Source organism: Gambusia affinis, linkage group LG22, assembly GCF_019740435.1.
Source record: "Gambusia affinis linkage group LG22, SWU_Gaff_1.0, whole genome shotgun sequence".
Lineage (NCBI taxonomy): Eukaryota > Metazoa > Chordata > Actinopteri > Cyprinodontiformes > Poeciliidae > Gambusia > Gambusia affinis.
This window is the reverse complement of record NC_057889.1, coordinates 7,470,524-7,495,379: the sequence shown is the minus strand read 5'-3', so window position 1 is coordinate 7,495,379 and position 24,856 is coordinate 7,470,524. Positions and strand designations below refer to the sequence as shown.

General features: G+C 38.2%; 2 protein-coding genes across 3 annotated transcripts; one reads left to right on the top strand and one right to left on the bottom strand.

The window, feature by feature from the left end:
- The first annotated feature begins 581 nt into the window (after window positions 1–581).
- mia3 (MIA SH3 domain ER export factor 3) lies at window positions 582–16,298 on the top strand. Of its 2 annotated transcripts, XM_044107256.1 has the most exons (28): window positions 582–864; window positions 2,365–2,498; window positions 2,577–2,663; window positions 2,760–4,881; window positions 5,398–5,694; window positions 5,883–6,013; window positions 8,383–8,514; window positions 8,709–8,730; window positions 8,817–8,905; window positions 8,987–9,064; window positions 9,267–9,377; window positions 9,480–9,551; window positions 9,637–9,741; window positions 9,824–9,946; window positions 10,038–10,125; window positions 10,254–10,309; window positions 10,408–10,498; window positions 10,604–10,742; window positions 10,893–11,055; window positions 11,148–11,183; window positions 11,529–11,596; window positions 11,818–11,903; window positions 12,118–12,231; window positions 13,475–13,537; window positions 13,618–13,664; window positions 13,776–13,844; window positions 14,240–14,636; window positions 15,573–16,298. In XM_044107256.1, exons 1-28 carry the CDS (start codon window positions 693–695, stop codon window positions 15,827–15,829), a joined length of 5,349 nt encoding a protein of 1,782 aa, XP_043963191.1. In that variant the 5' UTR covers window positions 582–692; the 3' UTR covers window positions 15,830–16,298. The 2 variants fall into 2 exon arrangements, with proteins under 2 accessions (XP_043963191.1, XP_043963192.1); XM_044107257.1 differs by lacking the exon at window positions 13,776–13,844.
- A 902-nt stretch (window positions 16,299–17,200) lies between these two features.
- aida (axin interactor, dorsalization associated) lies at window positions 17,201–24,536 on the bottom strand. Its single transcript, XM_044107258.1, has 10 exons — window positions 24,170–24,536; window positions 22,699–22,765; window positions 22,542–22,595; window positions 21,151–21,205; window positions 21,007–21,070; window positions 20,396–20,499; window positions 19,824–19,946; window positions 19,556–19,678; window positions 18,647–18,764; window positions 17,201–18,556 (listed from the first exon to the last, which is right to left on the bottom strand). Exons 1-10 carry the CDS (start codon window positions 24,274–24,276, stop codon window positions 18,457–18,459), a joined length of 915 nt encoding a protein of 304 aa, XP_043963193.1. The 5' UTR covers window positions 24,277–24,536; the 3' UTR covers window positions 17,201–18,456.
- Between the last annotated feature and the right edge of the window lie 320 nt (window positions 24,537–24,856).

Genomic DNA, 24,856 nt, shown 5'->3' with positions numbered 1-24,856 from the left:
AAACATTTTTAGTATTCATCATGCCCTGAATGTGAATGTTTAAGTCTCCCAAACCTGTCATTTTAAAAGAGGTGTAGACACTTTTGGGAGGCAACGTACCTCAAATGGTAGTTGTAAAGTGGCCCCTGGATGTTTTAACAGACGCATGCCACACTTTTTGGGTTTTTGACTTGCATAAAAGATAAACTTGCATACAACCCAATAAAATACATTAAAGTTTTTGATGCATCCAAAAAATGGAAAGATTCAATGCTTTTGTAATAAATGATTAATAATTTCCACTCTCTACAGAGATAACCCAAGTGTTAGAAGGTATAATTCATGGTGGCTGTTTTCTTTTTTGCGATTTTATTTGTGTAGCATCAGGATACAAATACCTCTCCTACAAAGATGAAGTTACTGGAATGATCCAAGATCTTTTCAAAGGAAATGAAACAGATTTAATGAGGAGGATCCAAAAAATGCATCACATCTGAACGGGAGGATAAAAAACAAGAAGTTCCCGTTTTAAAACTTGTAGAGCAGCCTGCACTTCTCATGTGCTGACTCTTATCTCCACCTGCACTGTTTTTCCTGGAGTCACCTAGGGCAGCCACACATCCATCCTCAGATCCTGTGAAAGCCCACCCTTGCCTACACCCAGCCGGATCTGATCTGCTGACGTGTCGGCTCCTGCTGCCCAGCCAGTGCTTATGCTCCAGCCAGCGGAGGAATCAAGAAGCCAGGCAAACAAAACTGCCAACATGGCAGCAAAACACTTTTACCGACAGGGCTTTTTACTACTTTTATTTAACTTTATTTCAACCGCAGCTTTGGAGAAGAGGTTCTCCGACTTTAAAAGATGCGCCGACGAGGAGTGCAGCAGTAAGTTTGCTGTCTTAGAGAAATTCACGGATGAGTCCTGTCGCCTCTCCTTCATCCCGATCCTCCAGTTAGCCATAAACTGAGCCTTATCTCTTCACTTGTTGCCCGTCGATTTTTGCGACCTTCACTGCCTCTTGCGGTTATTCAATTTAACTGTGACATATACCGGGAAAAGCGGATATGATAGACATTAAAAGTAGCTTAATACTGACAGTTTGGGCGGACTCAGGTTCTGTTGGCTGCCTTCCTGGTGGCTTCGGCCTGCCTTGCTAACGTTAGCTCAAAAATTAGCCACCGGCCGGCTTGGGAAGCTCTTAGTGCAACACTCGGTCCTAACTGGCATTTGACTTCACTGTTAAATTTATGCAGTTGCATCTCGAAACATTAGAGTATAAATTAAATTTAGATTTATTTTAAGTAAGTAAATATAAGGAGTAAACCGTATGAATATCAGTGTTTATTTCTGTTCATTTGAAAAATTCTGGCTTATAAATATACAAAGGTTAGCATATTATGTAACAACTGTTTAATAAAAGGATTATTAATGCAATCCTATTTGTAGATTGCAGAATACTAGCAACACTATTAAAGTTTATCACTAAAAATGTTAGCTCTTCATATAATGCTATGTCCAAGTTTATTAATGGAAAGCTTAATGAAAGGAAAAATAGCTGCATCCTTGAGAGGATTGTGAAGCAAAATCTAAATTCAAAACACATGGAGTTGGTGCCTCAACCGTCATGCACCGTGGAAATTGACTGCAATCATTGGATAAGAAGTGTTTTACCTGGTCAAGAGTCATTTTATTAGATGAAACAAATTTTGCATTTCATTTGGAAAGAAAGTTCCTGGAGAATGAGTCGAAAGGCACAGAGTCCAGGTTGTTTTGAAGTGTGTGAAGTCTCCAAGTTCAGTGATGATGTTAGAAGCCGTGCCATCTGCTGCTGCTGTTATTTCTGCTATGTTTTATCCAAAGTCGGCACAGCAGTTTATTTGGGAATTTAATGCACTTCGTTACCCTCTGCTGATGAGCTTTACAGAGATTCTGATTTCTTTTTCCTGCAGGACGTTACATGTGCCCACTCTACCAAAAGTACAATTCTCTACCAAGAAATTGCTGTATTTGGCAAACAAATTCCCTTGCCGTTTGAAGGTGATTTTGTTTAGAGGAAAATTAGACACTAGTTTTGTTAAGTCACCAATCAAAGGATTAGTAATCTTTTGATTGGTGGCTTATCACAACAGAATACTAGTTTGTCTCACAAAACATCAAATCTAATTTTTTCGGCTCATTTCTACTTTAAAATTGAAATGGGATGGGGAGGTTGATTAAATGTCTTGCCAGTTCATCACCATCTGGGTTTGCAGATTCATTTTTTACTTTTATTAAGAATTGCACTTTCCTAAATGGCACAACGTCTGTCAGCAATTGGACTGTTATTTGCAGTTTATGTCAGTTGAGTAATATATGCATCCTTGAAATATGTTTTTTTTTTCCAGTGCTTCTTTGCCGGGGAAAAGCTGTAAAAGATTTCTCAGGACCTGATTGTCGATTCCTTTCATTTAAGAAATCTGAAACTATATATGTATACTATAAGCTGTCCGGAAAAAGGGCTGACCTATGGGCAGGAAGTGTGAGTATACTGTGTTTAATGTATGATCACTTTCTTGCTTAAATTGTTCTAATAAAGAAAACCATTTCTTTTTGAAAGGTCGGAAGCAACTTTGGATATTTCCCAAAGGACCTTCTAGCTGTAAACCACCTTTATACAGAAAAAGAAGTTGAAATTAAAGCAGAGGTATGTGAAGATATTGTGCATGTTAAATTACTGAATGAATATCTAATAATGCAAAGCATAGTATGTATTGTAATTTTCATTCTTGCTTGTTCTTAGGATACAGATTTTGTCTGTTTTGACACTGGACATGACAAGTTTGACTCTTACGACATAGACCTGCTCTTAGGCCTGTCTGTCGAGGAGAATGATGGTGAGAATAATGGAACAACAGGAAAAGACACAGAGAGCATCGAGGAAGAAACTAAGCCATCAATAGAGGAAGAGACTGAGGTTGAAGCACAAACTGAACATGTTGATAAGTCAGAGGAGCTTCATGGAGACCAAAGTGCCTCTTTGCCTAAACTTGAAATAAACACTTCAACAGATTCATCTTCATTGAAAGACAAAAGGTCTAATACAGCCACTGTGCCTGTAACAGAGAACGAGGAAGTTCAGCAACAGCATGTAACAGAGTCTCCTGTCCAAATTATGCCAGAAAGTAGTGAAACCACAGATGAATCTGATGTGGAGACTGCTCCAGTGACAGTTTCTGAAGGAGTGCAGATCCCACAGTTGAAACCTACCCTTGGAACGACCTTTGATGCTGTCGTCACAGAAGAAGAAATTACCACTAAAGTTACTCCGTATGAAGAGGAGGACAGTGAAGATCTACAAGACCATCTAGAAGAACTTAAAGAGGAGGTTCCACTGCTTTCCTTTGTGGAGGAACACAAAGACACTCTGGAAAAGGATTCTTCAAAAGAGCAAGAGAAACTTCCACCAGCACAAAAAGAAGAACTAAACGCCACAGAGGAGAAAAACTTGTGGACATCACTTGGAGATGCAGTATTTTCAGTTGTCACAGGAGGAGAAACCACAGGAGAGGATGTGAGTTCAGACGAGGAGGACGAAGATGAGGACGAGGATGAGGATGAGGATGAAGATGAGACAGAGGAAGCTGCTGCAGAACCTGAGAAGAGTTTTGAGAAAACTGAGACGGAACCCCTTTTACCAGACAATCAAAAACATCCAGAGGACATCAAACCACCTCCTCTAGAGCCCCATCAATCCTATAACAATCCTCAGACGCTTTCGTTTGATGGAAATGTGGGTGATCAAAAAGTGAGTGAACACAAGGATGAAATGGAACAGGAGGATGAAGCATCAAACTCCCCCAGTGAGCCAGAACCCCATGAAACAAAGGAGAGTAGTCTGTCAGAAGAGCCGGTATTAGAGGATGATCTTGTAAGCACTCCTGATGATGATGATGATGATGATGATGATGATAAATCAGACAATGAAACACCTGAAGATGAAGATGAGTTAGAGGATCCAGAAATTAGCAAAACAGATGATAACATACAGGAGAAGACTGTTGTGGAAGAACAACTTTTAAACAGTGTGTCGGATGAAAGCCGAACTAAGTCTGAGCAGAAATTAGGTATTACTGAAAGTGAAAAAGTCCCGGACCAATCTTTAGAGCTAAAGCAATCTAATGATTCAGATGTCACTGTTGACCAGCATTTAATAACCGATGAGAAATCAAATCAAATAAATGACAACATAGTGACAGAGGTTGAAAGTAACACAAGTCAGACATTAGTATCTGTGGAAAAAGAGATTCACGAGCAACCACATGCAGAGGAGGATGAAGATGAAGAAGTTGCAGAGACTGAGGAAGAGATTAATGAAGAAAAAGAGGAGTTACTTGAGGATGAAAATGCACTTTTATCTGCTCAGTCAGATGATGTTATTGCTGAAAAACCCACGGAGGAAACAACTCAGTTAGTCGAGTCGGCTGAAGAGCCAGAATACAGCGAAAATATACTGAGGCTGTCTCTGCTTAGAGAGCACTTCACAGAGGAGAAAATGGACCACGTCCAAAAGCTTTTGGGTCTCAAAAATCTCTTCAAAGTGGAAGCAATGTTCGCTGATCTGGATACGGAATTAAAGGCTACTCGCTTGTCCCACACAAATGCCATGCAAGATGTCGAAAGTACTCTCGAGAACATCCTGGAGGCTTCGGAGAACACTATCCTCGACGAGATTGAGAAGATGCTTGACAGCCGGGAAAAAAAACAAGACGAGGAGCACCTTGCGGACACGAGTAGTTTGGATGAGGAAACTGAAATGCTTGACGACTTTCAGGAACTTGCTTTTAGTTTACGCCAAAAGTACTCAACGTCCAGTGACAGTGCACCTTTAGTAACACCAGTAACACCATTGGCGAGCACACATGGTAGGTTTGATTTTTAGCTTTTTTTAATCTGTTGTTCCAACATAGTCTTCTCTGTGATCAATAGAGTCAGATGGGAGATTATAGCCATCTTTCTAAAACTATTGAGTCCACAGGTAAAAGCAATTGTGGTCTACAGCGGGCAGCCGGATATTTCAAATAACTCATCCAACTAGAATACCACTTTACTGCCAACATGGTGTTTCATTTTTATTAGGTGCACAGTTCACCTCAGGAATGGAAAAGCGAGTATTTATTTATTTATTTACTTATTTATTTATTTTTATGTGCTGGAATCAGAACTGTTATAAGACTTTGAACCACTGAGACCCAAAGAAAAAAAAGAGCACCTGCAGTGATGTTTTTCCTTTTATTACCAAACCTAACTGAAAAACTGTTAGATTTAAGTCAATAATGTATTCAAATTTACATAAATAAATGCCTAAATGATTGTTGGAGTTTCAGTTGTCAGTCGCAAAGACAAATCTGAAAGAAGGTTTGTCCATTTCTGCTCTACAGACCAACCTCCCTCCAATGTTGCAGAAGAGACTCCCCCTGTTGTTGAAGAAAAGTCTGACAATGTGCCAGAAACTGATGGAGGAGATCGGGAAGAGGAGTCGACTAAGATTAAAGAGGAACAGGTGGTTTGGAATAAGGAAAACATGATCCCGGAGAAGGATGCTGAAGACTCTGATAAAAACAAAGAAGACCAGTCGAGCCTCACTGTGTCGGACGAGGAGGAAATGGTCCCTCAACCCACCCCTGAATATCAGTTGGATGTGGATGTTGAGGCTGAAGTTGAACATTATCCCGACGGTTAGTAGTCTCTTGTATTCTCTTGAAATAATAAACTCAGTATGTGATATTAAGGCTTGATAATTCGTCATTCTACTATAGCCATAAACATGGAGTCAAATTTGACCAAATTTCTCAGTGACAACAGGTGTACCTAATCAATTCATGGAACAGATAACCTGATGCAACTTAATGCTAATTTCTGTCAGGATCCGTGGACTCTATGGAGACGGTGACAGAAAAGCCTGAAGAAGAATTGGGATTGTTTACAACTGGAACTGTTTACATGTGCTGCATCTTCTCAGTAATCAAGAATAAAACTGTGGAGTGGTCCACTGTGGTAAGTTCGTATATGTTGCTAGTGTTACATGTTATATCTAAGCTACAACTGTAAGGTTTCTTGGGTTTTCTGAATGTGTTTGGAGCTGATATGGAAGACTAAAAACAATCTATTTGGAGTTCTAACTCAAACTCTGAGACTTAAACTAAAATGCATTTCTATTTCATTATTCTAGAGAGAGACATTTTCTTTATTGTGTTTAAAATTTTAAACTTTTCTTACACAGCTTGACATAGAATTAACCTACTAGAAATGTTGAAATAATTGCCATTTATCTTTGAATTTTATCCAAACAAAATCAGTTAAATACTTTAAATGAAAATAATCTAAAGCTGTTGTCTAGTCATTGTGATGTTTAGTTCAGAAGTTGTCATATTTCCAAAAGATTCTACTTGCATTTAATAGTTATTATGGAAACTGTCGTTTGTACATGTTCCCTCAAAGCATTACATTCTAAACTTTTGCTACAGATTTCATTTTTCATAGAACCGTGTTGTTGTATGCTTCAGTTCATCCAGAAAACTTACTAAAATTTTGAACTCCGATTTCCCCTGAACGCCGCACGGCCCTCCCCCTCTTGTGTCGCGGTGTAGGCTGAAGTTCAACACAGCCGATGCTGAGCTGGCTCTCAGAGCAGCACCGAGGGGCCTTGTTTTGGAATTCAGTTCTCATTAAATACCGCTGTGTTGTAGACTCCCTTCTGTCGGATTATTTTAACTCATTTAATCCGTTTTTAGTTAAACTCCTAGCCGTGTTCGGGCTCCCAGCTAAGCTAACCATTGTATTGCTTTTAAATAGCTGAATGACAGCTGATTCACATCGTTAGCAGGCTGTTGTTGCGGGCTTGTTCCTCACCTGTCTTTACCTTTTTAGGGTCTTCAATATTTATTTAGGCTTTATCTTTTTCTTTTTTTTTTCGGGCGAACTGAGCTCGAAAGCTAAGGGCTATCTTGGTTAAACAGATTACTTTAGCTGTAGCTAACCTGCTAACAAGCTAGCCGGTGTCTGTCAAACAGTGTTTGGCTAGTTCCCGTTTTGTTTCGACGTGGCCATGGAGGGTGATACAATACCGAGACCACCTGTAACGGAACAAGATCACTTATACGTGTTTCTACTTAAGGCGCTGCAACATGTAAGTGACTGTGTTGAATTGACAACAGGTGGAAGGTAATTAAAATGCTGTTGTAGCTCGCTGCTAAGTGAGGAGGTGGGTGTTTTTCTGCAGATGAATTTACTCAGCGAGCTTGACCTCAATTCTAGACGTTGTTTATCTTGGCTCTGATCATGTTTCATTTGGATCAGTTCCCTCTGAGGGTAATTCAGCTCCCCATTAGAACAACTTCAGCATCAAACGATTGCTTTTAGATAAAGCAGGCTGAATACAGGATGTTGGACCTTACAGGAAACGAGTTGCATTACATTAAAGTAACTAAGTCTGATTGTTTTTGGCTTAATTTAATCTCTGCACAAAAATGCTTTGAGAAATACTTTAATAATGATTTTACTTTTGTTATTAAGGCTGCACAAAATGTTAAACATGCAATTGCAATTTTTAGTTTAACCTGTATTATCATCATGCTTTCAGCATCTCATTTATTAAAATCTGTAATAGATTTGGAAATTTAAGGCAGTGAAGCTTTATCCAATTAGCCAAATATTGACTCATAATAGTCTGATAATGGTATTATCATTAGGCCTCTACTGTGAATATAGTAGAGGCCTACCTCTATTGAACTCTATTTTGTTAATTAAACTTCATAAATACAATCTTAATCTAAGGCTGCCTATAGGTGGATTTAAAGTTTTTTCATAAAGATGGTGCCTCCATTCTTTCTCATTACATTTCATCCCATTTTGTTCCTGTAAACAAACAATTTCATACTCATGTACTTGAACTATTATACATCAGTTTCATTTTCTTTGTAGTTAAGTATTTTTAGAAATTAAGATCATTAAACCTTCTCAAATCCCACATATAGTTTTATTTCATTTGATTTTATTCTCTAAGAACTTCGTACAATACCCCTTTTTTGTTAGTTTTGGCTTGGATTTTTGCTGTGGAAATTTGAGTCTTAAAATCAGTATAACTCCAAATGGATATTATGCTGGCAGATTTTTATTGGCATCTCATAAAGTTAAATTCCTTACAGTAGGCTGAGGAAAAAGTACTTCAAATATTCAGTTGTCAAAGTGAGTCTGAAGCATCACACATCAGGTAGGACAGAAAAAGTGAGACAATGGTTTTCACATTATGATTCAGATGTGACTCATTATAGAACTGTTTTCCTCCTTACACAGCTTTGTTTTTCTTTCCTAAATCATCCTTTTCCAAGCTTAATTTTCACCTCTGTCTTGTTTTTGTGCTTCAGATGATTTCTTTGCTGCCAGAGGAGTGGAAGCCAGGGGAAACGTTGTTTGGCTGTCCTTGGCAAGCTGTCGTTGTCACAGCTTTGATTGGAGTGCTTACCTTCACCATCTTCTTCTGGAGAACAGTATTGGCAGTAAGTGATTGAATATGTTTTTCTCCTATGTCTGCTTAATTTGATAACAGCAAAAAATATGACTTACATATGCATGGTAAAATATTCATAAATTACACAAAAACAGGTTCTTCTTGCCCAGTTTATGGTGATTTACGCTATAGTGCTCGCATCATAATTAAGACTTTTGATGTATATCTGTACATTTCTTTTAGGTGAAGAAGAGTAAATACCTTGGTAAGTCTGGGATGTTATAAATTTTTTCACCACAATTCATTTGTTTAAACGATATTGATTTTATGCTTTGTTATGTGGAAAACAAGTGGATGAGAAAAAGCTCAAGGACAGAATCCAGACACTCATAAAAGATAAGAGTGATGCTCTTGCTAAGATATCTGAACTCCAAAAGCAGGTGAGCTACATCATATTTGTCATCTGGTATTATAAAACTACTTGTAGGAATTGTATTAATTATAATTCCTCATCTTTAAAGACTGAACAACTGAAGGAAAATCAGAAACAGTCAAAGGAAACTGTGAGCTGCACCAAGAAAAGGATGCAAGCATTGGAGGTAAGGGAAGTTGGGTCTATTTTTTTTGCCTTTATAATTTGGGTGAGATTAGTTTAATATTTTAGGAGTCAGTATTTTTTCTTTGCTTTTTAGAAACTGGCTTATTTGATGAAACAAAGCAACTTTTCCACAGATTGTTGCACTGTTACAGCTGTTGAAATAAAATTTATGTCACTCAACGTTCTCTTGTTGCCTTTTACAGAGTAAAGTTGTCGAAGCTGACAAGATAAACGAACAGATGGCAGAAGAGAAGAACAAATACCTGAAGCTACTAGAGGAAGAGCGAGCCATCTCTCTCCAGAATGACAGCAGGGTAGCTTATCCTTCTTTTTCATCTTATTAATTAATTAAAACAATGAATTTGTGCCATTCACAAATTGAAAACAATGCAATGTGTTGTTTTTTTATACGACAGCTGGAAAAATTAGAGAAGGCAAATGAAAAGTTGCAGGTCAGCCGGAAAAAGATACAGGAAGCTCTAGCCAAGGTATGATCCTTGCATAATGCTTTTTATATCTGAACACCTTCTTACTTCAAACCTGTTTTAAATCCATATATTTGTTTTGTCATAGTCCACTATTCTTTTGGATGAAGCCAAAATTCGAGAAGATGCACGAAATGCTCAACACAAATGTTTCCAGAAAGAGTTTGCGGCTTTAAAGGAAGAGAATAAAACTGTGAGACACGATGAACACACTTCAAATCAGTTTGTAGAGCAGATGTTTCTAATCTCTCCCCTGACGTTTCTCATTCCTGCAGCTTAAAACAAGTATCAAGGGTTGGGAGGAAAAACACAAGGAGCTGAATGAGAAGATAAAAGTTTATCAAAAGTCCCATAAAGAACTGGAGGATTCTGTGGTGCTCAAAGATCACAATGTTGAGGTTTGTCAGCTGACCCAAAATTTTTCTGTACATTTACAAATAATAATAATAAAAAAACAACTAACCCCAGGCAAAAATACTTTTCCATTAGGTTCTGTCTGAACTTCTGGCAGACCTAGATGCTTGCGATTTGCAGAAAGGTGAAACCAGTGTATTGGCAAATGGTGAAGTGGCACCTGGTGAGCCTGTCACTTAAAAAAAATTGTTTTATAAGTTTTTAAGTCAAATTTTTCAGATATGTTTCAGTTTTTACTTGTATTACATACTAATTGTGGTGTTTTGTTTTTTTTTTTTCTAATGCCATCAGCTGATAAGAAAACGGCCATAAAAAACAGAATCAAGCAAATGATGGATGTTACCAGGGTAAGATTTAAGCGCCAACTCTTTCACATGTCATTGTAGCTTTAGCAGACATTTTGCTTTAAGAATTGAACATTTTTAATTTCTTCATTCCCCAAAAGGTCCAGACAACTCTCACAGTTATCGAAGAAGAGCGCGACCGCTTCATGACAAAACTCCTCAATGAAGAAAAATCTAGAAAGGAACTTGAGGGTCAGTCCTAAAATAAGTTCTCTAAAGTGTCCTTTTGTGTTATTATTGTTGGCATAACAGCATAAATGCTTTCCGTTGAATAATGCAGCTTTGTTTTGCAAACAGAAAAACACCAGGAGCTGGAACATTCAATCGGAGCCCTCAAAAGTGAGAAGAGTCAAATTGAAAACCAGTACAAGATCCTGCAGCAGAAAAATGAAATCATGGTTGAAATGTATCAGCAGAAGGAAAATGCTTTGCAACAGTAAGTTAAACCTGTAGCAGTCATTTGTCCGGCCATTAAACCAAGCTGCCCGAAATATGTGATTATGTTAGTTTCTTCTTTGGAAACTATGGTTTGACATGTGAAGCGGTTACCGTTTGCTGATGGGACATCGAATCTGTTGCTGCACAGGAGGTTGACAAAGGAGGAGCTGGAGCGGCGCAGCAAAGAAAATCTTCTGTCTGAGGTGGGAGGGAAAGCTGTGGAAGCCGAGGAGCAGGTGAAGCTTTTAAGGCAGCGCATTAATGAGATGGAGGAGCAGATGAAGAAGACAGAGGAGGTCTATAAAGAGCAGGTAGTTAATGTGTAATGAAGGTAATGTGTAAAAGAAGAAGCCATAACATTGTTATTAATAAACTGTGTTTTATTTTGTTATATCGTTTTTAGATAAAGGAGCAGGAAAACAAAACTCATTCCAACTGGGTAAGTTGCAGAGAATTCACATACTTGTTCATAGTGAAATTAGAGAAAACTAGAAATGTTTTCATACCACTTAAACTTTCACATTTTGTCAACTTACAACAAAAGATTTTAGAGAGCCACATTGTTATTAAACATCTCATTGGTTTATTGTTAAACCCTCACCCTGTTTTAATTCTGTGGTTTTGTGAAGGATTGTATTTATTGACCAAGCTTCACATTAAAGGACTGTTGTATCAGAAAATATGTAAAAATATGTTAAAACTTTTGCCATGCATTCTAGATTGTTAGTGTTTGTAAAAAGCGATTGTCATTTGGCTCCACAGTAATTCTCAGTGTTGTCTGCAGGTGAATGCTCGCAATGCTGAGCGAGCTCTAAGTCAAGAAAAGGTAGAATCCTCAAAGCTGCGTGAAAAGTGAGTATTGAATGAATTGAATTCAGTTATTGGGAATAATCAGAATTTGATCTGATTTGTAGACGGAAATCTAGAAAAATCAATTGGTGAGAAATTATTAAGTTCATTTGGTTTACCATGCTTGTATTTTTTTTCCTTTTTCTTCTTCCATAAGATAAATTAGTTTGAAACAATTATTTTAATCCAACCTGCAGTTGATAATTTCTTATCTGATTTGACAGATTGGCCGTACTTACATCGCAGCTTAATGAGCGCCGTGCGCCCCTGTTCAGGCCGAACTCCGGTCAGCCTCCAGGTCCTCGTCAAGGTACATCAAACCTTTCTGTTGTTTATTCTCCGCAACATTTTTATTCCACAGAAACAAACCAAGAGGATGCCATTTCCTGTAATTTTTTTTTTTTTTTTTTGCCTAAATAAGTGGACTCCATGTTGTTTTGGAGTTCCTGGAATATCAACACTTATTGAGGTGTACTGTCAGCAGTTTCTCTTCTTTCAGTAAGCTGATGGTTTGGTCATAACAGGTGATTCATATGGACCCTCTCCTGTGAGTGGGGGTGCTCCGTCCCCTCCTATAATGATCGAGGGTCCAAGGCGCCCTCCTTCTGCCCCCGTAGGGCGAAGAATTGACCCGTATGGTGAGTCCAAGTGGCTCTCTTCACCTACTTTAATTTGCACCAAAGCTGGACTTCATCTCTTCACAACAGCCTCTCTCCCGTTTCACACTTGACTTTTTTCTTTTCAGCTTTCACCTTGTTACTTTACTTTCCTTCTTGTTTGCGTTGCATCCTGCACTTTATTCCTTCCTAGTGCCTGCCTTTTATTTTTATTCATTTTGTCTAAACCATCAGAAAATTTCCCTGTAACAAAGTGTTTTTTATCAGTGTGTTGCAGTTGATTTTATTGCATCTTTATAGCTCTCAAATAATAAATTTCTCATCAGCAGGGGACAAAAGAAGATTATCTCTCTCTGTGTTAAATTTTTAGACTTGTGTTTTTTGTTTTTTTTAAATGAAGGCAACATGGTTCCTGTCTGGTGGGAAAAGCCTGAAATTGAAGGATTTTCAAGGTTTAGATAAATATGGTGCCAAAGATTTGAAAAATGTTAGATTTTCCAAACTGTTTTATCTTGTTTCTGTCTTAAATGTTTTTATCCATCTCTTTATTTCTCCTTCCTCTTTGCAGTCTGTCCATCCATTTATTTATCTATTTGTATATCAGTCCCTCTAGGATGTTGTAAGATTTTTTATCTTATGATGTTGCATCCTAAATTTACTGATTTTTGCAACGCTTTTTACAAAATGTTGCAATTATGACTTTTTCCTCTTTTAATTGTGACAAAGATTCCTTATAAAAATGTGGAAAGCAACAGTGAGCACAACTTCTGTTCAGAAATGAAAGAGGATTGGGTTTGTTCCTGCCATTAACTAACTTGTAAAATTGGTAACAATATTAGTATTCTTGTTAACAAGTTTAACATGACGTACTGGCATTGGTCAAAATATCACTGAGTTACAGTGATTGGTCAGAAATACAGAAAATGTTAAGATGATTGGTCAGATTTGTGACCGATGAGTGATTTCGTTTTAATAGTTCCAGCTTCCTGGAGGGAAAAACATACCCAACCATCAATTAGTAAATAAGTCTGTTCCACCATTGATCTTGTTCTCCATCCATTCATCGGTTTGTTCATTCATCTGGAAATTCAGGTCTAGAAAAATGTTACATTTTGGCACAAATGTGTTGCAGAAGATTTTGATCCTAATTGTCTTTTTTTTTTTTTTCTTTTTTTGTTTCCATGTTGTGAAACTTGCTGGTTACATGGCAGATGCTTCACCTTCTTTATTCATTCTTCTTTTTTTTTTGTTTTTCTCCATTCAGCCCCTCGACCTCCATCCGATCCACACGGCATGTACCCTGAAAACAAACACGTCCCGGCGATGGGTGTGTGTTCTGAAAGTTTTAACGTCACATCGATCATGTTTGCTTTAAATCTGCTTGAGACTCGGTTGTTCATCTTTCAGACTTGATGGGCCCAAGAAGCTCTTCTCCTACAAACCCGGACGGATCTGTAAGTTATTTATTATTCAGCCGTAACAACTATCAACTATATTTCTTCTCCATTTGTACATAAAAGGCTCCTAAAGAAGTTTCAGCTGTGAATGTCCTTGTTCTAAAACAGACTGAAGTGATAGATCCACAGATAAAAACAGAAAGTCAGGCTGTGGCTTCCACAGAGAGTCCAGAGCCAGTGAGTATAAAGGTTCAGTCCAGGTGCTTGGTGTGAAGGTGAATGCAAGCACGCCAACTCCTCCTTCTCCTCTCTAAAACTGAGTTTGGGATCGGGAGGAGAATAAAGGAATTGGTTTTCTTTTTGGGTCATTTAAAGATTTCTTTTTTCCAAGTTTGTGGTTTCACTCACGGATGATGCACCAAATTGCGCTCGATGTTTCACAGGGGTTCTGATTGATCCGGATGGTGGTATGTGGTAACTGGTCCTGTGATTGAGCAACAGCTGACTGCACCTCTTGTTTGTGGATATAACTGTGTATCTTTTTTCTGCACGACTAACGTTTTACTCTCTGATCTCACTGGAAGTTTCTCACTGCGCACATTAGATCTCATTTTTCCTCCCGTCATTTACAGGGACCTGGATCCTTCATGGCCTCTCCAATCAGAGACTCGCCCGGTTCGATGGTTCAAAGGCCTCCTCCAGGCCCAGGACCACATGACCCTTTTCTCCCTCCTGGACCCAACGTCCGTCTCCCTCCACCCGGGCCTTACGGCCATCCCAGACCAGGCCCATACCCACTCCCACCAGGCCCTCTTCCTCCAAACGTCCCCCCACTCCATGGCCCTCCTCTGCCGGCCAATGGACACCCAGGTATGCCCCTGCCTGGACCCATGGGCGGGGAGTTTGGCCCTCGACCTGCCAATGGACATTTTTTCCAACTCAGACTGAACCCTGATCCAAGAGGCCCGCCGCCACCACACTTCCGTCCCCCGCTACCGCATAATTTTGGACCAATGCCTCCACCGCTCGGTAGGTTTACGTATTACTTCAGCTTTTAGCACTTAGCTTTTTTTGTAAAGGGGGGGTGGATGTCATCATTTTCTGGCAACAGCAGACGGTACATAGTAGGAATGCTAACAATTTATTGATTAATGGTACCATTAGATTAAAATTGGTTTCAATTAAAATGAACATTTTGCAGGATTTTATATTTCAAAAACAACCCAAGCACTTAAAAAAAATCACCCAGTCAAGTTTTTGACAAAAATCATGGCACTACTATATATCTATATATAGATGCCATTTTCTTTTGTACAGATATTTTGTTTTTAAAAAAAGGTCTTAATTTTGAGTTGGTGAAACCCTGTTGACTGGTCCAGTCAAAGCCTAGAACTGAATGCAAATGAGAAACTGTGGGAAGATCTGATAGATTCTCTCCTTCCAGTCTGACTGAGCATCTAAACCTCAGGTGTCAGACTCCAGTCCTCAAGAGTCGCTGTCCTGCAGTTTTTAGATGTGCCACAGGTACAAAACACTGGGATGAAATGGTTTAATTACCTCCTCCTAGTGTAGATCAGTTCTCCAGAGCTTTGCTAACGACCTAATTATTCTATTCAGGTGTGGTGCAGCAGGACACCGACCCTTGATGACTGGAGTTTGACACCCCTGATCTAAACTTTTGTAAACAAGGAAGAAAATAAAAAGTCTCTAGCTGGTTGAAGCAGATTCCTCCATAAGACCTCCACCCCATTTTTCAGATTTTATTTGCAAAACTGTTTAAAAATTGAATTGAACAAGGTATTGAGTTTTTTTAACAAGTTTTTTTTTATGCTGTAATGAAAAACTATGGGAATTAAGTGAGTTACTGACACTCTGAAGTGTAAAAAAAATAAATAAATGAAAAATTGTATGTCTCATTTCTCTGCTGTTTCTCATTCCTTTTCCTCCCTCGTTCTGTCCATTCAGGTGTCCGCAGACCTTTGGGGCCCCGTCCACTTATCTCTCATGACATGCGCTTCCCAGGACAGAGAGACCACAACAGCCCACCCATGGACCTGCCGCCAGGCGTGCCGCCACCTGGAGGCCCGCCCCTTCCTGCACATCCTGGTCAGGGGCTGCCCAGTAACCCCCAGAACTCAGCGGGCCCCCAGAGCGGCCCCGCTCTGGACACGCACCTGAAGCAGGAGGCTCCTCAGGACTCAGTCAGACCTGGGATGGTCTAGCCTTAAAACGCTAAGGAACGGCGCTGAACGCAGCTTCACTGTAGTAACACGATAACAAATCAAGTCCAAACATTAGGTCATGATGGCTTTCAGTTTTCTGTCACATGAAATTGCAATGATGTTTATTAAAATATAAGGTCTTAAAAAAAATCATCATAAATTATGTGTCTGAAATTTATGAGTTAAGAACTTTTCTTTGCAGGTTATTGTGCAATACAAGTTGTGTTGATCTTTTTAAAATAAGTGATTTAGAGGGACATATTTTTTAATGTTTCCTGTGGAAATTATAAAAAAAAAAAAAAACAGAAGATGAGAGGTTTTAGTTTTAACATTTCAGGAATCCCTTTTTCTTCCCCAAACATGTTGGTTCATTACAAACCATATTAAGGAAATGTGTAAATCGATGGCCAGATGTATAACTTATTTTACTATGTTGGCTAGAACATTTAATAATAAAGAATGGAAACTCTGTCCGTGTTGTCAATCAGTGAAGTAAATACACTTTTCTGGGTTCAAGAGGACTTTGATCGCAAGATACAAAATTTTCAAAGAATTGCAAGCAATTACAAACTGCCTCGGTTATAGTTTATTATAAATCAAAAATAATTGCGAATGTTTGAACCAATAAATTGCAAACAGTTCCTGATGCACATTTACAGTTAATCCATCAGTTAGTCTATCTTACAGTTTGTTTGTCCTTGTTTTAGAGATGTTACAAAAATAAAGTCTACAAGCTAATTTTAACTACATACATGTGACTGAGTGAAGTTAAATAGCATTACAAAGTAATGGATTATATTTGAACAATTTGTTCTCCATCCATGTGTAGAAATGCATCTACTCACAGCTTCATTTATCCTTCATGTTTAAGTAAAACAACACAAACAAAACCACTGGATTTTAAAAAAATCATGGAAAAAAACACTTTTTCTGCTTTACATTTTTTTTAAGCATTTGATTTCCTTCTCAGACGTAAAACTGAACTGAATCCATCTTGAAGCTTTAATACTGAATTAAGCAAATCTCATTTAAATACCTACTGTTTTCATGTTTCTCTTTGCAAATTATCTAAAAAAATATTGCATGTAGTCCAATCTGAACAAATAGTTTGGGTTTGTTGTCCAAAACAAGAACTTTATTTTTTTGTACTTTATTCGTTTCAAAGTTCTTAGAATTCAGAGACAAAGTTTGGTATTTACGTGAGGCAGATTTCAATGTTTTAAACATCTTAGGACTTAAACATAAATGAACTGTAGGATGTGAAGCACTGGCGCATTATTAGTGGACCCTGTTTCCAAATAACTTCCAGTAAAAACATGTGACAGTATTTTCTCCCCGAGTAGATACAGAACTTTTTTTTTTCAAAAATTATTTAACTTATTAAAAGGAGAAAATTTTCCAAAACATAAAGTCCCCCTGGTGGTGAAATCATGAATTGACTGTAACCAATTAGTGTGATTAAATTTTACTGACCACACCCAAACTTGAGACCCATACAGACAAAAAAATGTATCTTAACAGAACCAGTCAAACAACATGAAGTAGGCTAAAAGATCTCAAATGACAAAAAAATCACATCCTGATCTAAAACTCCAGAACAGATGTGAAACAAAGTCCTTTACATCTGTCCAAAAAGGGTTGATGATTTCAAACCCTTTGGGACTCCAGCCATAGTGGGGCTAATTTGCTCATCACCAAATATTTCTAACCATTGGCAGTTGATGCTACGAATGTTGAGTTCATTTGGAAATGTGTTGTTCCTTTCATAAAATAAAAGCCTCTTTTTCAAAAGAATGCATTTTATTAATCTTTGCTTGAAAATTAGCTTGAGAAAATCTATAAGGGGAGAAATACTTTTTCACAACGTCATACTGTTAGTATAATGAGAAGTTTTATCATTTTAGGTGTCTGTCTCTATTTGAGGAGTTAAAAATACCAACATATTGTGGAGTTTTATACGATTCTAAGATGCTACAGCAAATACTGTCAGTTAAGTACAGTTTTGCCCACTTTCGGGAGCTTTTGTTTTGGAATTGTGCCAAATCTGCTTAAACTCTGACAGCTTCACAATCATCTGTTGTTGCTGACTTCTTGTAAACTCAGTACTGTGTTTTCAGTGGCATCAATCCCGATTAAATGCCTCAGTTTGAACCCTTTCTCCAGACACATTCAGCAGCAGTTCAAAGAACAAACACTAAGTCAAACAAACTAAATATTCCAGGAAGAGGATTAAAGTTTTCCCAAAACAGTGGTTGGATTAAGGAGTTAATGTTTTGCTGTTTTCTTTGCGTTTTAAAGTCCAGAGTTTTGTGACGTAACAAAACAAACCAGAAGTACCTGCAGTGACTCCATGTGAAAAGAAAAATCAGAGAGCTACATGTGGAAGACTGAACATGAGGCATCCGAAACTGCTTTAAAATGTTTCTGCTGGTTTAAAGTATATTAATGGGACTCCCTGTAACAGAAGAAAAAAAACAAGCACTTAAATTCATAAAATCCGTGTGAGGAGATCGGATCCTTTTACTTTCTTCACACCTCAGCCTTCATTTGGTATTGCTGAATGTGGCGATGAGGAGGAACACCACGTTTCCCTGGATATGCAGTGAGATTTAACGCCGAGACGGGGCTTAGCTGTCCTTGTGTAGCGTCTGATGGAGGTGGAGATAAAGTGGCTTCTTTGTGAGCAGCTGCAGTTTCTTCCGCTTAAAGTCCGTTGGCTTCTTGTACCTGAAAAATGTTGAAAATCGTAATCGCTCTCTGGAAAGTTAGATGAGGAAAAAAAAAAATGACGAGTGTAAAAAAGAAAATCAAACTCACAGTTCAATGACAATCGGTCCGGGTTTGATCTCGTCCATTTCCATGAAGGCGAAGCATTTTGTGCTGGTGAACCTCTTTTTGGGCTTGTAGTGCTTGAATTCAAAGAAGATAGCTGCTCCTGCGGGAAGTTAGAACTTTATATCAATGAAATCAATATAAGAGGTTTAAATGAAGCGCGTTAAAACATTCATCCAACCTCAGAGGTTTTCAAAGAACAGCTGAATTTATACAACATTAAATGAAACACAAGAAGCTTTTCCTGTCAATTGACTTCTAAAGTAAATTGATTGGACTGGAAGGCTGATACACTAAAGATTTTAATGCATGTAAATTGTTCATTTATTGCATCGTTTGTGATTTATTGTGAAAAATGTCTTGTCATGATAAGAATTTTGATTGATCATTGTCTTGATAAATTCCAATTATTAATGCTAAATAAAAAGAAAACAAAATTGGCAGTATTATTTGAAACGTTACTTTTAGTGTTTTCTCCATTGTTTGTTTCACAAGCGCACCGATAAATATCAATAAATTTGAAAATATGATTACCTTTGAAGCTACTGTGTGCAAACTGATGATATAATTCACACTTCTTTCAGTAAGTGGTGCTTGAAAGAAGACTATTTCTAGTTTTTTCTAGTATTTCAGGAGAGGCATTTGTGTTTGTGGTGCTATGAATGCAGTTACAGCCATAAGGTTACATAAAGAAGAAGTAATAAATAGGGTTTTTTTTCATAATTTGAATCATTATCACACCACTAACACAAAATATTCCATGTCACCCATTTCTACCATCATGGCTCTGAATTTCTATGTCAACTTTGCTCCCAGGTGACGAACCCAAAAAAAAAAGAACAGAACTGCCACTGAATCAGCTGTAAATGGCAAATGGACGATGACAGTCATTACCTTTTGGTAATTTCTCTACATGCCTCTGAATTTCTACGTCCACGCTGAAGTGAATGTACGTGTCTTCCTTCCTGGTGGCCACAGGAGTGTCCTGCATTGGGTTCAGATCAACTCCGTTCACATCTGAAGGCAGAACACACACACACACCCACGCACACACACAGACACACACGGAGACAAACAGTTGTTTTCAGGACTGGAAGACGGTTCACTTTCAAAGCCTGGAGAGGTTTCCTTGAATTAAAGAAGATGGCGGCCGAATCCTTACCTTTGACGCTGATGCTCATGTACGGGTCGATGCACTGGCCGGCGTCCTTCAACCCAATTTTCTCTATTCTTAGTGTGAGTAGCGTCATCCCAGGTTCTGATGGTAACCGCGGCAACAGAGTACCTGTAACATAAGATGTGACACAAAGTTTTCCAATACAAAAGAGCGACCAGCTGTGATTATGGAGGCTTGAAGGTTGTGTTGAAGTTTTCATTTTAAAATAATTCTCATAGGACATTTACATAGAGATTTTTGGCACAATATTACTAGAAATAATATGAGCTACAACAAAATTTCATTTTCCTTTGGGAGTAGTAAAGTATTTTTGAACTGAAAACAATATTCTGTTTGAGAAAAGTTAATTTAAAAACAACTTAGAGGTGGGCATTTACTGTATCGTTTACCATTTATCATGATAAGTTTCTTATTATGGTGGGAATTTTGATTTATTATCATCATAAAAAATTCCAATTAAGGATGTTTAAAGCCCCCCAAAACTGTCTGCATTGTCAGGATTGTTCGTTTTACTATTTTCTCCTATGATTGTTAAATTTCCCGGTGAGAAATCGCACCGGGAGCTCTTGGTGGGAATGTTTCTGTCGATCCTGCTCCTGCAGCAGCATCGTCCTCTGCCTCCAGCTCCAAGTTCTCCTCCTCACCCGGAGCCAGAATTTTCCTAACAGAGAGTAAGAAAAAAAACTTGTTTTTTTCCTCAAGATAAAACCTCACAGAAACCTGCTATATTACAGTTTCTCCACTAACTAAACTCAACCTGGATGGGTAGAAATTCTTAAAACGTATGCATGAGAAATACTGTAAAAGTTCTGTTGTAATTCCTTCAATGCTAAATATGAAAACTGATCATTTTTAAATAGAAACATAATCCAAGATAAGCATAAAATTTTATTTTAAAAGCTTTCTTAAGTTTGTTACATACACAAAAACCACCAAGGATTCCCTTATCGTGACGATAACAACAGGTATAAAAAATAAGTACAGTAGTTTTTCTGAACCTGAACATCGATATTATGCTTCCAGTGGTGTATAAATATTTGCTTTGTGGTCATCAGCAAATACATGCTTTTATTTCATTTGAACACTTTTCACAAAATATCTTTACGAAAAACAAATAAATCCAAAGTATTTCATCGAATAGATAAAGCATTCAGTGATGGAAACTCACCTTAATGGCACCGGCTGGACATCAAAGGGAAATTCTTTGTTATAGGTGAGTATGTTCTTGATTACTGTTGAGAAAAGGGAAACGATGGCCACATTTTAACAGCTGCTCCTATAAATTAGAGGTCATTCACATTCAGTCACTCACTGAGCTCCAGTTTCTTCAAGTCCTCTAACTTGAACTCCTCCTTTGACTGGGTGCACTGGAGAAAAGCAGACAAAATATTATATAATATTCTGAAGAATATGGCTAACGTGTGCCAGTGCAGAAACTTGCTAACCCGAGCTACGTGACGATGCAGGGTAGTGGCAGCATCGTGCCGTGAGGATTTTGTCATTCAGTAGTGACAAGTTAGCTAGAGTTGATCAAAAGATGAACTTAGCTGAATGCCCTAGTCAAAGTAATAATAGAAAATCAAATTCAGAGTTTCTGGCAAGACTTGAAAATTGACATTTACAGATGTGCTTCATCCAGGCTCAATAAGCTTGAGCAGTTTTGCAAATAATTGTTATTTTAACATTAAAAAATGTGAGAAGGTTCAAAGTGTGTGCAATAAAGTATGTAAAGATTTTTTTTTTTTGCTTCCTTAGAAGAAATGAGGAATAAAAAAATACTTCCATACAAAAGAGAATATTGTTACTCCATCATTTGGGGCATGTAGAGGTACCGGTCGATTTGCATGTCAGGTAACAGCAAAATTCAACCCCATGCTCCAAAAATATCCCCAATGTGACCTCTACATAAGTCCTGTTAAACATTTTTAATAAGTCTACATCCTCATTTGCACACATATGTGTCACTTCTGAGTGACAGATGAAAAAAAAAAGGGAGGAAACTTACTGTTGCAGCAGAGATAAGAGAGGGAAAAAAACACTTTCACTGTGTAACTGAGCATGCTCAGGGATTCAGCCCGCCAGAAACCAACATGTGGATTTGCTTGGATTAAAATCTGATTTTATTTCATATATCAGGATACAATTTAAGGTGCTATTAAGTTGTGACTTAGGAGTATAATAAATGCACTCCTAAGAATTATTTTGTGCTTGTGTAGCATTAAATAATTTGAAGCAAAGCATTCTACTTAACAGTAGTGAATACTCCTCTGAACATTTTCTTAGTGACCACGCATCAATCCCCCTTGGGATTCCCCTAGGCCTGTTTAAGTTTTCATTTTATAAACATCTGCTAGCACATAATATTCTGTCTTTTAATTCAAATTGTTATTCCAATGATGTTCAGTTGGTTGCGGCATCCATCACTTTTATCAAAAGTGTGCAGTTCAGCAACATTATGGCAATATATTTTTCTGAATTGAACAATTTCAAAATGTATCCCAACAAAGGTTTCTAATAAAAATCCAGTCTTGATACAAACCGATGTGTTGAATTTGTTATGCTTGTGATACTCTTTAGTACAGTATCAATATATAATGTTGAACAGATGAAGCACTTGAAAACTACAAAAATCTATATCCTTTTTGTTTAATATTTTGTATCAAATTAGCGGCACAGTATTTTAGCAACAGTAGGAATACAGACCTGCAAACTGGCACTTCTCATCTCTAGGCATGTTGCAATCTTTCCTAAGTTTTTCTATAGACAAAATTAAAAAAAGAAACACAAACAGTTGTTAGCTTGACTGCAGCAGGTGAGTCTGATTTGAAGAAGCAGCAGAAAATAAAAATTAAGGCATCACCTTCTGCTCCTCTGTGAAATCTGAAGAATTTGTAGACTGGACCTCCTTTTGTAGTTGTCTGGCTAAACTGGATGAAGTGACACAAACAGACGATGTAGTCAAACACTTTAAATTATCAGACATCAACTCTCGTCATTTTAAAGACCCTAGACTTTTTTCCAAAGAGTTATGGTGATCTGAGTATAACATTATTTTGAATTTTGCTAACTAACTGAATTCCTACTAATCCAATAATCAAGAAAAAAAAAAAAAAAAAGGGCGGCGTTAACTTTTTGGTCTCCAAGCAACTTTCAATTCAGGCCTAAATTACATCTAAAATTCCAATTAAACCCCTAAAGCTGTATTTTTTACAAACATAAAGAGGTGCCAAAATCCACAAATAAACTGCATTTAATCCAGGATACTCTCTTCTCTAAATCCAGGAGTCACAGATTTGGAAATTAAGATGATCCAAGTTAGTCAAGCTAACACACAAGAGGTGGTCAAATGTCATACTTGAATTCAGAACTGTCATTTTAGTTTATTGAACCTAATGGTAATATGACTTGACTAGGATTTTAATAACTTATGCACTCAAATAACCAGATTTTAACTGGTTATAGGAAGTCTGAAGTCTGAAAATGTATGAGATTTTGTGATGAAAAATGTGTTAAAGTCTTGTTATTGAGTATGAATTTAGCTCAAAAAAGATACCGATGCAAACATCTGATTGTTTTTAGAAATGCGCATTTAAAAAAATTTTTTTAAATGTGATAAAATCTGCATTATTATTATTATTATTGGATTTTTTAAATGTTTTTTCAGACATGGGAAATGATACTTTTCGAGACCGATCAGGGACTCTGGCGCCCCCTGGTGATAAAGAAAAATAATTATCAGGGGGTCTTGGTGTTTATTTTTATTATCGAAAACATTTGTTGCAAATGAACATTTTGACAAAGAGTTACAGCCCGAAATAACTTGCAGTGAGCGGGATTTTCTCCAAGAAGGACAAAGCTTTTCCTCTCATATGAAACCCACCCATAACAATGAGAGGGTGTGGCTGAGTATTTCTCAATACTCTGAGGAATATTGGCTCTTTTCTTTCTCTCTTTCTGCCCTGCACAACACGCAGCTCTGTATGGTTTTCCATGACCCGAACTCTCCATCAAACAGCTGGAGCTGCTGCTGCTGCTCTGGATGAAGCAGGGATGCAACACACAACCCGCCAACACACACACCCACACACACGCACATGCACACGCAACCCACTCCCTCTGCAACAAATGCCACATCACGTCATGGATGGGAAGGGTTTATTTACTGCTGTGAGACACTGACAGCTCCTAGCCTAACTTCTTATGAACCCGTTATCTGCCCTGCAGGTTTCTGGACATACAGCTGTAAACATTTTTTAAACAAAATAAAAGGAAGCAGCGCTGCTTTCTGGATAAACCACTGGGGACAGACAGGACACAGATGCTGAACTTACATTTGGTACTCATCTATCGCCTCCACTAATTGCCCCCACGAGTCAAAGTCTGTGCCTTTCTTAAAACTGGCGTGCCATTTCTGAACAGTCTTGTTGACATCGGACATTTTGGCGGGGCGGGTGGTCGCGGCGTTCTCAGGGCAGCATAGCCGAGGAGGAGGCTCCTCTACGGGGGGACTTCCAGCTGCGGCGACAGCGGCGTCCAGTTCGGCTGGGATATCTGCCGTCCAGAGAGAGACGCACGGATCGGGACCCGGTGACACCCCGACCAAGCCCTTTCTGCCTGCTTCAGCCCTGATGTCGCATCCGCAGAAGAGAGGAAGTCCCGCCTGGAGCTCGGGGTGCGCCTGTTTCGGGATGCGGGGTCGCCCGAGTGGACATCAGTTACATAATGACACATAGCATGGTTGAAGTTCCAGTCATATTTAGCTACTGCTGTAGTAAATTGCTACCTGGACACAAAAAAAGTTTATTAAATTTAAAAACATTTGAAGAATATATGTTAACTGTATATTCTTTCTTATTTTTTGAATAACGAACTCTATGTTCTGGTACATTGACCTTAACTCAGGCAAGTGAGGCCTGCAGTACCTGGTGTTCTGACGGCTTTTTTTCTGGCTTTCTTTTTCAGACTGCAAATTTTGCAGTTTCAGGATGCGAAAATCAGCCTAAAATCAGCTGCTGCTC